General features: G+C 42.0%; 1 protein-coding gene across 1 annotated transcript in view; it reads left to right on the top strand.

The window, feature by feature from the left end:
• Nucleotides 1-17,670, top strand: part of COMP (cartilage oligomeric matrix protein) — a 188,456-nt gene that overhangs the window by 48,865 nt on the left and 121,921 nt on the right. The window contains exons 4-5 of the mRNA XM_075854768.1: nucleotides 8,082-8,257; nucleotides 12,157-12,294. Of these exons, the coding sequence (XP_075710883.1) occupies nucleotides 8,082-8,257; nucleotides 12,157-12,294 (314 nt within the window). The remainder of the gene's footprint in view (nucleotides 1-8,081; nucleotides 8,258-12,156; nucleotides 12,295-17,670) is intronic.

The following is a 17,670-nucleotide window of genomic DNA, read 5'->3' as shown; positions in this document are numbered from 1 at the left end:
TAAAAAATATAATTTTTCTGAATTTAAATGCATCTGCTTGTAAAACAGATGGTTATACCACCCAAAATAGTTACTAGTTCACATTTCCCATATGTTTACTTTAGATTGGCATCGTTTTTTGAACATTCTTTTATTTTTCTTGGACGGTACAAGGCTTAGAACATAAACAGCAATTTCTCATATTTTTAAGAAAATTTAAAAACCCTTTTTTTAAGGTACCTGTTCAGTTCTGAAGTGGCTTTGAGGGGCCTATGTATTAGAAACCCCCATAAAACACCCCATTTTGAAAACTAGACCCCTCAAAGTATTCAAAACAGCATTTAGAAAGTTTATTTAACCCTTTAGGCATTTCACAGGAATTAAAGCAAAGTGAAGGTGAAATTTGCAAATTTCATTTTTCTTGCTGAATTTCAATTGTATTAATTTTTTTTCTGTAACACAGAAGATGTTACCAGAGAAACACTACTAAATATGTATTGTCCAGATTCTGCAGTTTTTAGAAATGTCCCACATGTGTCTCTAGTGCACCTGTGGACTAAAACACAAGCCCCAGAAGCAAAGAAGCACCTAGTGGATTTTGAGGCCTCTTTTTTTATTAGAATATATTTTAGGCAGCATGCCAGGTTTGAAGAGGTGTTGAGGTGCCAAAACAGGAGGAATCCCCAAAAAGTGACCCCATTTCGGAAACTCCATCCCTCAAGGAATTCATTTATGGTTGTTGTTATTATTTTGACCGCACAGTTTTTACACGGCACGTATTTGAATTGGGCTGTGAAATTTAAAAAATGACATTTTTTTCCAATAAAATGTCATTTTTCATCAAAATTTCTTATTTTCACAAGGAACAAAATACCCCATTTTGTTTCCCAATTTCTCCTGAATGCAGAAATACCCCATTTGTAGAGATAAACTGCCGTTTGGGCCCATGGAAGGCCTCAGAAGGGAAGGAGCGCTGTGTGTTCTTTGGAGTGCAGATTTTGCTGGATTGGTTTTTGGGTGCCATGTCACATTTGCAGAGCCCCAGAGGTATCAAAGCAATGGAAACCCACCAGAAGTGACCCCATTTTGGAAACTACACCCCTCAAGGAATTCATTTATGGGTAATGTGACCATTTAGACTCCATAATTTCTTCACAGAACTTATTTGAATTGGGTTGGGAATTAAAAAATTATTTTTTTCCAATAATATGTTTTAGCTCAAAATTTCTTATTTTCACAAGAAATAAAGTACTCCATTTTGTTGCCCAATTTGTCCTGAGTGCAGCAATAACCCATTTGTGGTGATAAACTGCCGTTTGGGCCCACGGGAGGGCTCAGAAGGAAAGGAGCGCTGTGTGTTCTTTGGAGTCCAGATTTTGCTGGATTGGTTTTCGGGTGCCATGTCGCATTTGCAGAGCCCCAGAGGTATCAAAGCAATAGAAACCCACTAGAAGTGACCCCATTTTGGAAACTACACCCCTCAGGGAATTGATTTATAGTTGTTGTTACCATTTTGACTGCACAGTTTTTTCACAGCACCTATTTGAATTGGGCTGTGAAATGAAAAAAATGAAATTTTTTTCCAATAAGATGTCATTTTTTATCAAACGTTCTTATTTTCACAGGGAACAAAATACCCCATTTTGTTGCCCAATTTGTCCTGAGTGCGGCAATACCCCATTTGTGGTGATAAACTGCCGTTTGGGCCCATGGGAGGGCTCAGAAGGAAAGGACCACCATTTGGCCTACTGGGGATTTTCTGGTGCGAAGTTATGTATGCAGAAACCCCTGAGGTACCAGTACAGTTGAAACCCCCGAGAAGTGACCCCGTTTTAAAACTAAGTCCTTAACGCATTCAGCTAGAGGTGTAGTGAGCATTTTGACCGGAGAGATACACCCCATAAACTGTAATGTGGGTTCTCACGGGTATGGCAATACCCTCCATGTGGCTGTTAACAGCTGCCTGGGCACACAGCAGGGCTCAGAAGGGAAAGATGAGGGGGATAAGCTGTGCGGAGGGCATCAGGGTAAGTAATACTGGCGTAGATTAAAAATCAAGGGATGTGTGATAAATTTGAAAACACTCTTTCATACAGAGCCTTAGTTTTTCAGGAAACGTGTCACATTGATATATTTTGTCCTCCCTTATCCCCCTCATATAACAGACTTTGCACCTCTTTTGACTTTTTCCCTTCTTGCCAGTTTGGGGAACTTCTCCTGGAAAGTGTTGCCCTGGTGCGATGCGTGTGGCCTCGCTTCCAGAAGTACTGGGGGCCCCCCCCTTCCTGGTCCCTAAAAATTAGTTTCTTGATAACCACCTCTTGAAATTTCAGGAAAGTTCGCCTCTGGCCTGTACATCGACTTAGCATGTACGCATTGTATAATGCCATCTGTATGAGGTGCCCGGCCAGCTTCTTATACCACACCGCATGGCGCTGTAGGGCTTCAGGGCTTGATCTGACAAGTCCACCCCTCCCATGTACCTATTGTAGTCCAGGATGCAGTCTGGTTTGGGGGTCTCTGTACTGGTATCTCGTACAGGTACTTGGGTACTGGTGTGACATCTCTCTTGTCTTGTACGGGACACACAATATGTTACTGCTAGATTGTGCTCTGCTCTCACGCCTTCTGAGTGTTTGCCCACGCAGAGTCTTAGGGAGGCCTCTCAGATTTCTTCTAGCAGTGCCGCATGCCGCAAGACTTCTGGAAGAGAGGCAGTTGAAGATTGGGACGCGGGTATAAAAATTATCCAGGTAGAGGCGGTAACCCTGGTCCAGCAATGGGTGCACCAAATCCCAAACAATTTTTGCATTTACTCCCAGTAAGGGGGGGGGCATTCTGGGGGCTGAATACTGGTGTCCTTCCCTTCATATATCCTAAATCTGTAGGTATACCCTAATGTACTTTCACACAGCTTATACATCTTCACGCCATACCTTGCTCTCTTACTCGGCAGGTAATTGAAGCCTCCCTTTAAAATGTACCAAGGACACATCAATAGAAATACAATTCCCGGGGGTGTATGCTTGGGAAAACCGGGCAGTGAAACGGTCTAATAGGGTTCTCAGTTTGTACAAACGGTGAAAACTGGGGTCATCTCAGGGTGGGCACTGCTCATTATCAGTATAGTGTAAGAAGCGAAGTATTGCCTCATTTTTATTTATTTTTAGGTTTCAGTTCGGTTCTGAAGTTGCTTTGAGGGGCCCATATATTAGAAACCCTTATGAAACACCCCATTTTAGAAACTAGACCCCTCAAAGTATTCACAACAGCATTTAGAAAGTTTATGAACCCTTTAGGTGTTTCACGGGAATTTAGAGCAAAGTAGAGGTGAAATTGACATCTTTTTTTTGTCAGAAAATCCTTTTTATACCATTTTTTTTATAACACAAAAGGTTTTACCAGAGAAACGCAACTTAATACGTATTGCCCAGATTCTGCAGTTTTGAGAAATATCTCACATGTGGCCCTAGTGCGGTAATGGACTGAAGCACCGGCCTCCGAAGCAAAGGTGCACCTAGTGGATTTTGAGGCCTCCTTTTTATTAGGCACCATGTCCGGTTTGAAGAGGTCTTGTGGTGTCAAAACAGTGGAAACCCCCCAAAAGTAACCCCATTTTGGAAACTAGACACCTTGAGGAATTCATTGTAGTTTTCATGGGGTGCATGCGACTTTTTGATCCGTTCTTATTCTATTTTTAGGTGGCGTGGTGACTAAAAAAAGCAATTCTACTATTGTTTTTTCGTTCTAGTTTTTTTACCGCGTTCACCGTGCGCTATAAATGACATATTCCCTTTATTCTGCAGGGAGATACGATTACGGCGATACCAGATGTTTATAGTTTTTTTTATGTCTTATGGCGTTTGCACGATAAAATACTTTTTGTAAAAAATCATTCACTTTTTGTGTTACCTTATTCTAAGAGCCAGAACTTTTTTATTTTTCCATCAATAAATCCGTGCGATTACTTATTTTTTGCGTAACGAACTGTAGTTTCGATCAGGACCATTTTTAGGTACATGTGACTTTTTGATCTCTTTTTATTCCATTTTTTAGGAGGTGAAGTAACCAAACAATTGTGATTGTGGTACGGTTTATTATTATTTTCTTTTACGGCGTTCACCGCGAGGGATAAATAACAAAATAATTTTGTAGTTCAGGCCATTACGGACGCGGCGATACCAATTATGTATAGTTTATTTTTTGTTTATATATTGTTATTAATAATAAAAGACTGATAAGGGAAAAAGGGGGATTTTTACTTTTATTACTTTTAAAACTTTTATTTTCTTATTTTGACACATCTTTTTTTAACTTTTTTTTAACTTTATTACTTTGTCCCACTCGGGGACTTGAGGGCAGGAGGCCGTGATCGCTATTCTAATACACTGCACTACATGTGTAGTTCAGTGTATTAGAACGGTCAGCTACTCACTGACAGCAAGCACAGTGGGTCCTGACTTTGTCAGGACCCACTAGGCTTCCGTCGATGGCATAGCCGGAAGCCATTGTTTGGTGTCCGGTTGCCATAGTCACCATCGCCGGCCGCTATCGTGTAGCAGGCCGGCGATTGTAGCTTAACCCTTAAAAAGCCGCGTTCGGTATTGAACGCGGCTTTTAAGGGGTTAATCAGCGGGGACACAGCGATCGGTCCCCGCTGTAGGAGCTGTGACAGCTGCTGAACAAGACAGCAGCTGTCACAGCTCCTGTATGTGTCGGGAGGACGGCCGAAATGGCTGTTACTCCCGCGACGTACTATTCCGTCGCTGAGCGCGAACGTATTAGTTAGCGCGACAAAATAGTACGTAGCTGAGCGCGAAGAGGCTGTAATTCCTAATCCCTTAATCAAATTAGGATGTGAATACCCTCAAATTAAAGCTGAGAGTCTGCACTTTAAGCCCATATTGATTATATAACTGTATATTCAATATGTTTTGGTAAACAGCTAAAATGCCAAAACTTGTGTCACTGTCCAAATAATTCTGGACCGAACTGTAGGACTTCCACAGCCTAGTCTGTGCACCTTCTAGGCAGCTAGAGTTGGAAGCCCCAGAGTGAGAGAGAGCTGAAGGGATATCTGATGTAACATATTGAATTAAGTCCAGCCCCTTTACCGTTCCTGGGATTCCTAGGAAGGGGAGGTTATTGCATCTGGATCTGATCTCCAAGTCCTCCAGTTTGTCTTGGTGAAGTTGTTTTGCTAAAAAGTTAGTCTGTGCTGGCCGTCTCCATCATTGGTCTCCACCACCCTAATTTTCCAGGTCGCGCAGTTTTTGATCATTGCTAGTGATTAGGGGAAGGGCACCGTTTATTAAGGAGTGGAGGAAATGCAGCCTCTTGTATAATAGAAACATGATAAGTCTAGTAACCAGCACCACTGTCTCTCAAAGGCCCCATGCATACAGCTATAGCCACGTGCACTGTCTGTGATTACGGGCACGGACGGCCGCGGACTGTCAACCGCATTTGTGAGCCGTGCTCCCGTTATAAAGTATAGGAGCATGGTCCCCAAATTAAAAAAATAGGATATGTCCTATTTTTTTGCGGGTCATTTCTGCAGCCCGGATACATACCCCTAAACATACGGGAATGTGTCCGTGGGCGATAGAAATGAATGGATCCGTATTTTTATCCACAATTACGGAGACGTAATTGCAGCTAAAAATTACGGTCGGTGAATGGGGTCTAAAGCAGCAGGGGTGGAGGTTTGGCATTTCTGGAGTTGCTCCTATTTCAAACAAGTAGGTGCTCTCGACACTGGTTCTGGGGCCTTAGCGGGAGTTTTGCTTCTTCTGTATGTATATCTTGGCAGTATACCTGGTTTTGTGGTATTTTCTAGCTCCTACTCTGTCTTAACATATCTTGATATTGGGAAAGAAGGAATTTGTCCATGTCAAAGGGGGAGAGAGCCACATTGGTATGGAAGAGGAGAGGTGCGACCTTTAGTGATGAAAATATATGACCTTGGGGAAAGGTGTTAGAGCGCTTACATTGAAGTATTCAGCCCTACGGTCTGCGCTAATGAGGAAGTGCAGTTCAGGGCAACCAAGAGGCAATAGTGTGAGTATCTCTTGTCTTGCGATCCGTTAGCGTGGAAGCCATTCTACAGATGTTGATGGTGGGATGCTGTTAAAGTGGACTGGGATGCGGGAAGAAGACGTGTGAGTCCATAGTAAAGCAGGGTGTGAGGGAAGAGAGGAGTGCTTCCTTGGAATTATGCTTAAAAATGGCAACTATGCTGGCCTAGGTGTACAATGTGTAGGATAGGTAAATTGTAATGTACAACAGTTCCACACTGAACGGCTCTGTACTTTGAAAGAGAATGTGGGGGCATCATCACCCTGTGTAGTATGCGGGTACACAGGGAAAGTTTCAGGGAGAGTGCTCAGTTCTGCAAATCGGTAGGGACCTCTGTAATTTGTTCTGTGAGCTATGAGGTGCAGGGGTGATTCCTCATGCAGTCAAACATTATTTCAATCTGGGCAGCAGGAAAAATAATTCAGACTGCACGGAGCGGGTGGTGTTTAAAGGCTCTTTCTCCCTCGGAAAGAAGCAAGATGGCGGTGGTCTCCATGTGTGCTCACCAGCCACTGGTTGTGGCCAAAATCACTCTCCTTAAGAGGTTAGAGGATGGGGCGACATCCTCTGCTTTTCCAGACCCAAGGATGGATTTGGTTGGCATGCAAATGGTCTTCTGTGACATCTGGCACAAGCTGACGGATAGTGTTGGCATGGGCGACAGTGATGACTATTAATCCTGATCTTCGGAGCAGCAAAATGGTGAGCTATTCAGCTGTGGAGATACAGTGGGAAACTTGTCCCATTGTCTGGGGCAATGTTCGCCGTATGATGGCTTAGATTTTTCACCGATAAGGCCTGTATGTGCAGGAGCTCTGCTAAGATGCCACCGTTACAGACACCCCATCTCCGGAAGTCTAACTGAATTGACCTTTTAATACACTGGGTCAGATTTATCAATTTATTTACCCAAGTTTTCAGGTGTAAATACATTGAAAAATATTGATTCAGGCCGCTATATTTACAGTATCATGCCTCTGCGTCACTTTTTTTTTGACACATACAAATGTACGTTTTAAAGTTGAAGATCGCGGCTACATAGAACAGTTTTTAAATTAAACATCAGGTCCAATCATCTATTAACACAGTGTATTAACTGGTTGCCGACACAGGACGAGTATGCTCGTTCTGAGCGGCGAGCACTTCGCGCATTAGGACGAGCATACTCGTCCTGTGTGACAGCCTTCTGTGCGCGTCTGTGCGCGCGAACGAGAGCGGGGCAACGGCTGTAATACACAGCCACGGCCCCGCTCTGACAGCGGAGAGGAGAGAAACATCTTCTCTTCGCCGTTAACCCTTTGAACGCCGTGATGAAAGCTGATCTATGCCAGTACATTGCAGTTACAAAATCAAAATCAAAATGATAAATCCATTTATGGGATTAAAAAAAAAAGGAAAATGAATGTAAATTTTTTTTAATGATAAATAAATAAATAAAAAGTAAAAAAAATACACAGAAACACACATTTTTTTATAATAAATAAACTTTTTAAAGTATAAGTCCCAAAACATGAAATAATATAGACATATTTGATATCGCCACGACCGTAACAACCTGTACAACAAATGTATAACATTATTTATGATGCTCAGTGTATGGTGTAAAAAAAAAATATTAAAACTGCAGAACTGCTTTTTTTCTGCATTTTCGCCAAAATAAAAATGTATAGAAATTAAACGATAATGTATTTGTACCAAAAAATGGTACCTACATAAGTACAACTCGTCCCGCAAAAAATAAAGTCTCATACAACTACGTCGTACAAAAAATAAAAGAGTTATGAGCGTCGGGATGCAAAGAGGGGAAATGTAAAAAAAATTGCTCTGTCCTCAAGGGGTTAAAGTATTATTTTAGAGATAGAAAACAGTGGTAAACAAAACATATGCTCCAACTCAACAAATGTCTCATACTGGTAATGGTTTTTAATACCTAGTTTTTCAATTTAGCATGTTTATTTTCCATAAACGATTTTTTATTTGTGAAATAAAATATTGTAAGTATTTTGTTTTTTCACTCCACATAGGTATACATCCAATTCCCAGTAAAAGCCAAGTTGTTACTGTGGTTTATCCAAAAAGATGTGTCCCTAATCCCTGCTTCTCAGGAGTCACCTGCACAGAAACGTCATCTGGATTTAGGTGTGGCCCATGTCCACCTGGGTATACTGGAAATGGAACTCACTGTACTGACATTAATGAGGTAATGCATATTCATATTAGTGTATTTATAATGTAGACCTGTAAGGGTGTGGGGGAGAATTCCCACCTATAAAGGGATCAGTAAGTGCTATCATGTATATATGCTAAAGTATATGATACTTAGTTAAATACCTACTGTGCCTTTAAGTGCTGTTGTATGCTATTTTTCTCTCTAGGTGGCATACAGGAGGAAGGGTGGCAAGTCCAGCCTATTGCACTTATACCTATTGCAATTATACTATATGGACACAAATATTGGGACACACCTTTTAATCATTGCATTCAATAGTTTCATTCAGTCCCATTTCCACAGGTGTATAAAAATCAACCACCTAGCCATACAGTCTACCAGACCAGATAAACTTACAGAGCGGGGTCGCCGAGTGCTTAGGTGCATAGTGCATAAAAGTTGCTAACGCTCTGCTGACTCAATAATGGCAGAGTTCTAGACCTCCTCTAGCATTAACATCTGTACAAGAACTGTGCGCCGGGAGCTTCATGGCATGGGTTTTCATGGTCGAGCAGCTGCATGCAAGTCTTACATCATCAAGCACAATGCCAAGCGTTGGATGGAGTGGTGTAAAGCATGCCGACTTCTGGAAACTGGAGCAGTGGAAACGTGTTCTGTGCAGTGACGAAGCACACTTATCTGGCAGTCTGATGGACAAGTCTAGGTTTGTCAAAGGCTAGAATAACGTTACCTGCCTGACTACATTGTGCCAACTGTAAAGTTTGGTGGAGGAGGGATAATGCTATGGGTTTGTTTTTCACGGAGAGAGAGATAGATGGGTATGGGCAGGAGCCTTCCAACAAGTATAGCAAGCAAGCAAGCAAGCAGTAATCCAGGCTTTACATTGCCAGACTAACCCCTGTATCAGAGAGAGACGCCCATCGTCCTGTCCACGAATAAGCAAGCCAAACCAGCCATCTTCCTGCCTGAAATGTGCCTAGTCTTGTGCCTCTCATATTGAGAAGCAAACTTTGTGCTTTTCCTGCTGTGGACAGTTGTGCTGTGAACACTGGCATAGTAAAGTTTAAGTTGGCAACAAATCCCTTGCTTCCAACTTTATGCTTACCGCAATAGCAGTGACAGGTACAATACCCCCAATTAGTGGCATTGCTGCAGTGCTACTTATTAGTGCTATCTGCCACAGTACCTATTAATAGTGCAACCAGCCACAGTGCCCACCAAGCATGTCTATAGCCTGATTAGTGATGAGCGAATTTCCCAAAACTCGTTCCGGGGCCAATTCTTTTGAATCGGCCCTGAAATTTGTTTCGGTACGATTAAATTTGCCACGAAACCCAAGTCCCTTGATAGCCCTATCAGTCTTAGAAACTCAAACAAGGCAATCATGGCACTTGCGATTCCACAAAAGTAAAAAGGTCTTCTGTAGCAACGCGTTTCTGCCAGCAGCTAAGATTACATAGCTGTCAAATGTGATTGCTGCAGACAAACACAGGCTGCAGCGGTCACATGGGACAAAGCTACGTGTTGACGTTGCTGTCTCATGTGACTGCTGCAGCTGCAAATCACTGGCTGCAGCGGTAACATGGCAACGCTATGTCATGACGTAGTTTTGTCCCATTTGACCCCTGCAGCCTGTGATTGGCTGCAGCGATCACATGGGACAAAACTATGTATCTCACTTGCCCAGCAGGGACGCATCGCTACGGAAGACCAGAGGAGGTGGTGAGTGTGTATTTTTTTAATTTTTTTTATTTTCTCTTCTCCCCTTTTTTTTCTATAATCTACAAAATAGCAGCCGGTGCTCAACAGTGGCCGCCATTTTGACAATTTGTGCTCTGCGAACAACAAAAATTTCAAATTTCAGCGAATCCAAAACGTTTGGGAAATTCGGACCAAATTAGATTAGTGCCGAATCGGTTTGCTCAACTCTAGTCCTGATGGTTGTGGTCGCACAGAAAGTGTCTGAAGCCCATGAGTTGTTCACCCGAATTATTAATGATGGTGCCCAATGGTGTAATGGCCGTGTCCTCGGCCACTCTCTCCCGCTACTACCGCCATTGACTTATCAGTGTCTTCTGATTCCTGGTCGACGTCACACCTCTGTTCTGGAGAACTTTCTCAGAAATTTTGTGTCTCCTCTTTAAGATGATTGGACTAGTTTTCCTCCTTGGGAAGAGTTTGACTATATTAATAATCATTTTGGTGAATCCACTATGTCTTCTCCTTTCTCACTGGTGTACAGACAGCATCCAAGTGTTCCTCTACCAGTTCATACTCTCACTGAGGTTCCTGCAGCCAATATCTGGCTTGATGACTTCTTGCGCAACTCGCAAAGGGCCAAGGACCTACTTCAAGAAAAATGCTGATAAGAAGCACAGGATTCCTCCTCAGTTCCATCCAGGAAATATAGTGTAGTTGTCCTCCAAACACATTCGTCTGAAGACTCCCTGATTGAAATTGGCTCCTCAATTTGTGATCTTAAAACTAATCAATCCTGTTTTCTACAACCTCCATCTGCCTAAACCTTTACAGATTCTTAACTCCTTTCACGTGTCACTCCTCAAATCTCTGTTTTTAAATCGGTTCTCCAAGAAGCCTACATGTCCATCAGCCTCCTCCTTTGGTCCTGACACCGAATTTGAAGTCAACCATATCCTTGACACCAAGAGGAAAACTCTTTTTCCCCATTGATTGGAAGAACGTTTGTCCTGGGGAAAGGTTCTGCTAACCTGAGGAGAACATCCATGCTTCTGCACTCATCAGGAGGGGGGTACTGTAATGGCTGCACCCTCGGCCGCTGTCTTCCGTTCCCACTGCCATATACTTACCGCTCCCTGGCATCTTCTAATTCCTGGCAGACGACGCACCTCTCCCCAAGTCCATGCTCCCTGCATCCTCGCCGCTGCTCTCCTGCTGTTTCTCTGCTGGCCACTGTAGTATGCGGTGACCATCCGTTTCTTGAAGGGCCAGAATACGCCAATTCACCCAACTTTCCCTAGTACTTAAGGTACCCACCCTCTTTGCCTGAGCAATTAGGTTACATACTATAGCTTCTAGTTGTATGCTCTTGAGACTTGTATTTGTATTATCTGTTGCCGACCCTGCCTGGACTTAACCTCGCCGCCTGCCCTGACCTCTGGTTTGCTAACTGTAAGTGAAGGTCTGACACCTGCCATGAACTATGCTATACAGGACTCTGCATCTTGCCTGCTGTCACTGTACCTCGCCTGTCTACGTTGGTAGCTGCCAACAGGGACTACTCTGGGGGGTAGCGAACAGGAGATACAAGGTTAAATGGCGAAAACCTAGTTTACTCCACGCCAAATCTGTTGGCTGCACAGTGGATCCACACCATCCTCTGCAGGCCCCATGACAGTCACTACCCTACAGGCCCTGTGACAAATGGTGTTAGTAACTACAGAGCTCACACTATTCATACACACTTAGTTAACTTTTTTCTGCTCACTAGCACTAGAATAGAAATTAGAAAGGAGGCAGAGAGGAAGCAAAAAGTAATTACAGCAGCTTCCAAGCTTGTAAGGAGGCTCTAAGGAGATAGTCATTTATATAAAAATCAATACAAAAAATCAATACTATTAGATAAAATCTTATATAAAAGGACAAACCCTTCTTTATATATTCTGTTGTAAACCATGTTTTAACACTAGAGATTAATGCATTCTATAATAACCAATTGCAAGTCATAGTGCATAGTGCCTTATATTGCTCCCGGTGGAGCCATGAACTGAAGTTCTAGAAACCCCTGAGTGAGAGGTCTGATCACGTTGATATGTCTTATTAATTCATAGTTAGTATAGTTGAAAAAAGACATATGTCCATCAAAGTGTTCTTTGCATTTTGTTGTTTTTTAGTTTTTGTGTAAGCTTGGATTTCTTTGAGATTACTAACAAAGTAATGTGTCTTTCTAGTGCACTGCAAATCCTTGCTTTCCACGTGTCCGTTGTGTCAACACTTCTCCTGGGTTCCACTGTGAACCATGTCCTCTTGGTTACATAGGGAAAAGAGTTGAAGGAATTGGTTTGGAGTTTGCTAGAGCAAATAAGCAGGTACTTTTATATTTTATAAGTAATATGTTATGTTTAACTACAACTAGCTTATAAATTAAAAAACATTATTAAAATGTTCTTAACATTTTTAAATGTAGTAGAGAATGCATTATCGCTTTGTATGTATATTTTAAATGTATTTCTACCCCCAGTGATATTTTTGAAATAAACTTCCAAAATGTAAGAAAAGTGTTATTTTGAATATACTTTCTGAAATGCCCCACTTGTTTTTATGTAAATGATGTACACTACCGTTCAAAAGTTTGGGGTCACCCAGACAATTTTGTGTTTTCCATGAAAACTCACACTTATATTTATCAAATGGGTTGCAAAATGACTATAAAATATAGTCAAGACATTGACAAGGTTAGAAATAATGATTTTTATTTGAAATAATAATTTTCTCCTTCAAACTTTGCTTTCGTCAAAGAATGCTCCATTTGCAGCGATTACAGCATTGCAGGCCTTTGGCATTCTAGCTGTTAATTTGCTGAGGTAATCGGGAGAAATTTCACCCCATGCTTCCAGAAGCCCCTCCCACAAGTTGGATTGGCTTGATGGGCACTTCTTACGTACCATACGGTCAAGCTGCTCCCACAACAGCTCTATGGGGTTGAGATCTAATGACTGCGCTGGCCACTTCATTACAGATAGAATACCAGCTGCCTGCTTCTTCCCTAAATAGTTCTTGCATAATTTGGAGGTGTGCTTTGGGTCATTGTCCTGTTGTACATTATGAATAACATAGACGTTTATTTAACATCTAACTTCATCTTGAACTACAACATGCAGGGAGTTCCAACTAATATATTTTTTTATAATATTCTGTTAAAAGGCAGTCTGTGGGGGGATTTATTAAGACTGGCTTTTTAAACGTCAGTTTTAATCTTAAGAGCCCTGGAGTAAGATGCGCCTCTTAATAAATTAGGCGCATCTCTGGCTGTCGAGGGAAAGAAAATCAAATCTACTCCATTTACGAGCTGGAGTATCTTTGCACTATAATTTATGCCAGTTTCTGGCGTAAATTATAGTACATTTTTCCAAGCATGGAAGGCAATGTCCCCTTCTACCAATCCTCACCCACGTTTTTGTAAAGTGGCGTGAGTGGCACTAATACCTCAGAAGCTGCAATTTTTCACACAAAATGTGACTCTTGAGGCATTTGCCACTGTTGTACACCAGAAAACTGTTGTAGAATGAATAATAAATTCCTCCAATATCTACCGAAAGATTAGTGGAAATTTGATGGCCTACCCTGTTATTTAGAAAAATTCTGGTAAATGAATATTGAAGACTATTTTTTTCCAAGTATCGTTTTTAATAAATTTGAAGAACTTTTTTAAACAGATCTGAATCTTGTTTGACTGTTCATTTGACATTGTATTATGCCATGGCTAGGATAGGAAGCATTATTTATACTTTAGAGAGATAAACAGATTTATGATCTATATACTAAACATTTTTATTTTATGTAAAATTCAATTTCTACTATTCCATAGGGGCACAGTTTCCAACAGTTAAATATAGATTATACACCATTTAGCCATAACATAAAAACAAACTGACTAATATTGTGTAGGTTCCCCTCGTGCCGCCAAAACTGGTCGAGGCATGCACTCCACAAGACCTCTGAAGGTGTCCTGTGGTATCTGGCACCAAGATGTTAGCAGCAGATCCTTTAAGTCCTGTAAGTTGTGAGATGGGGCCTCCATGCATCAGACTTTTGTTTCCAGCAAACCTCACAGATGCTCAATCGAATTGAAATCTGGGTGATTTGGAAGCCAAGTCAGCACCATTAACCTTTGTCTTGTTACTCAATACATTCCTGAACAATTTTTGTAGTGGGGCAGGGCACATTATCCTGCTCAAAGAGGCCACTGCCATTAGGGAATGTCATTGTCCTGAAGGGGTTAATTGCAGTAATGTTTAGGTAGATGGTTCATGTAAAAGTAACAATCACGAGAATGCCAGGACCCAAGGTTTCCCAGCAGAACATTGCCCAGTGCATCACACTGCCTCTGTCAGCTTGGCTTCTTCCCATAGTGGATAGTGGTGCCATTTCTTCCCTGGATAAGCAATGCACAAGCACCCTGCCATCCACATGATGTAAAAGAAAACTTGATTCATCAAACTAGGCCACCTTCTTTCATAGCTCTACGTTGCAGTTTTTAAGATCACGTGCCCATTGTAGACGCTTTCAGCAGTGGACAGCAGTCAGCATGGGTTCTGACCAATTTGCGACTGCACAGCACCAAACGCACCAAGCTACGATGCACTGTGTATTCTGACACCTTTCTACCAAAGCCAGCATTTATTCTTTTAGAAACTTCTGCTACAGTAGCTCTTCTGTGAGATTGGACCAGTCGGGGTAGCCTTTGCTTTACACGGGCATGAATGAGCCTTGTGCACCCATGAACCTGTTGCGGGTTTACCGGTTGTCCTTCCTTGGAATACTTGTGGTAGGTACTAACCACTACATACCGTGAACACCCCACAAAACCTAGCCATTACAATTTGGCCCTTGTCAAAGTCGCTACAATCCTTATTCTTGCCTGTTAAAGGGCTGGTATAATAGCGGGTTTCGCTTGCTTGTGTCGTCCACTATTGCTACCTCCTTTATAATCAGGATCACTAGGGTTATGCCTAGTTCCTCTACCTTTTCCTTATACTAACGTTAATCTACTTGCTTTGCTGCTACGTAAGTGTATACGACTGAGTAAATACAATTGTATAGTAAATAAAGGGTAATATTTATTACTAACAATAATCACACTTATATATAAAATACACCAAACACAGAATACAGTAACTGATCACGGTATAGTATCAGTATACCCCAATACATATAACACGTTAATATATACTGAGTATACTCACACTATACGTAGTACAGTATAAACACGGTATCACAATCCTAATTATACCGCCACCCACTTACCTAAACATACATAGAAGTTACGTTACAACATAATACGCATGCACATGCTCACTGTTTCTGTCCCATTTCCACCTAGCAATAACTATCCCTGTACACTAAGGGTTAATAGCAAGGGTCACTAGGGACAGCAAGGGTTACCAGGTTAGCAGAACCTTTCCCCTTGAAAAAGACAAGGCCGGTAACATTTTTGAGAAATCTTTTATGATATTTTGCATACTGGCAACCAATTGTGACCTGGTAGCAAGCTCATCATTCAACTTGGCAATGATGGCATTTGTAGATGCCGTCTTATCCTTAAACGCATTGATCACAGCATAAGACCCAGTCAGCTGTGCATCAATATCATCACCATGATTTTTCAAATCTATCACCTGCGATTCCAGCATGCAAATTTGCTTAGCAATTTTACATTGGGCATCCTCTGCCAGTTGTGTCTGCAAAGCACAAACCTGCTTCACATTGTTGACACAACACTGGCAGTGAAGATTTGGGGAATCACTCTTCATTTCTGAGTTCTCCTCATACACACATATCAGTTTAGCCAGCATGTGGAGCCTTTTGGAGGTTTTGTTAAAAACACTCCTCTTGCTGATGCACATCTTATCATGTGCATAAGCCTCGTCCAGCAGAGTGGACCACAGCATTCCTGCTGACTCATATGTAGTGGGTGCTACTGGATTGAATTAACTATGTTTAGCAAGGTGTTTGAGTGTGGAGAAGTCCATACTCACTCTATCAGTAGTCATATTGGTTAGTGTTGTCCTCCGTGTTCCTTGCTACATGAAAAAGGTCCTTTTACGTCGGAACGCTTTTTCCCGAACAGCTGTATTTTCACACGAAGGACACCGACGTCGATACTGCTGAAGACTCTAATGTGTTGCTCGATCGCTCGACGATTTGTCGCCATAGAGAAGCGCCCTGCAAAGCAAAATAAAAACGTTAATACGTTAGAAAAAAAATAAAAAAATAACTAGGTTCGCTGTTCTCAATTGTATCCTGTAATAAGCCTTAAATAAAATTGTGTTACTCGTCTAAACTTGAAGGTCTGGGCGCACAGTATAACACAACACTTCACCTTGTACGTATGTTATCAGTCCACGCCTCTCCGCCTATCTTAGTTCACATTTTAACACAACTTTATTGTACAAAACACAGAAATAAATTGAAAACAGTTTGGTCCTCGGCTCGCCATATGTTAAGAGGTCACATATATATAATATATATATAATCTCATTACACACACACACACACACACACACACACACACAGTCTCCTACCTGGCACGCCATATGTTAAAGGGCTTCTATATATATATATATATATATATATATATATATATATATATATATATACATATATATATATACACACACACACACACACACACACACACACAGTCTCCTGGCTGGCTCGCCATATGTTAAAGAGCTGGTGTAATAGCGGGTTTCACTTGCTTGTGTTACCCACCATTACTACCTCCTTTAAAATCAGGGTCACTAGGTTTATGCCTAGTTCCCCTACCTTTTCCTTATACTAACGTCGATCTAATTGCTTTTGCTGCTACTCAAGGGAATAAGACCGTATAGAAAATAAACATATTTATTAACATACAGTAATCACTCTTATATAAATACAGTAACTAATCACAGTACAGTATAAACACGGTATCACAATCCTAATTATACCGCCACCCACTTACCTAAACATACATAGAAGTTACGTTATAATACACATAAGTTACTTGTAATTCTCACACACTCACTATCTCTATCCTATTCCCTCCTAATATAACTTTCCGTATACACTAAGGGTTAATACGGGATAAGGAGGAACAAGGGGAATGGGTTTCTGTGTACCTGGGGATGTGCAGGTCAAGGGTCACTGCAGGGTACTTAGGGCAGCAAGGGTAAACAGGGACTGTAAGAGCTCACAGGGACTGCAAGGGTTCACAGGGACTGCAAGGGTTCACAGGGACTGCAAGGGTTCACAGGGACTGCAGGGGTACACTGGGCTGCAAGGGTACACTGGGACTGCAAGGGTTACTGCAAATGGGAAGGGTTGCTGTATGCCAAGGGATAGCAGGTAAATAGTTGGAAAGGGTTGAACAGGGAAGTATTGTGTTAGGGGGGAGAAGTTGCGTGTAGCTGCTGCTACACGTGGATACTTAGCGGTTCATCTGGTTCAACGTTGGTGCGGTCTCAGGAGGGGAGAGCCATGAGGCAAGAGCAGACCAGGAGGGAAGGGGAATACGTTGGGAGCCGGGGAGCAAGAAAAGAGAGAGAAGTGTGGGACCGTTTGTCCTTTTTAAACCCTCCCGTGCACATCTGTGTGACATCACATGCTCATGCACGTGCAAGGGGGGAGGGCATAGGTTTATGGCTACCTCATGGAATCTCATTACCTGGTGAGGGGGATGGAAGCAGTTGGAACTTCCTGCT

The sequence above is a fragment of the Rhinoderma darwinii genome, chromosome 1 (assembly GCF_050947455.1).
Source record: "Rhinoderma darwinii isolate aRhiDar2 chromosome 1, aRhiDar2.hap1, whole genome shotgun sequence".
In the NCBI taxonomy this organism is placed as follows: domain Eukaryota; kingdom Metazoa; phylum Chordata; class Amphibia; order Anura; family Rhinodermatidae; genus Rhinoderma; species Rhinoderma darwinii.
The sequence above is the reverse complement of the archived record's forward strand: the minus strand, read 5'-3'. Positions and strand labels throughout refer to the sequence as shown.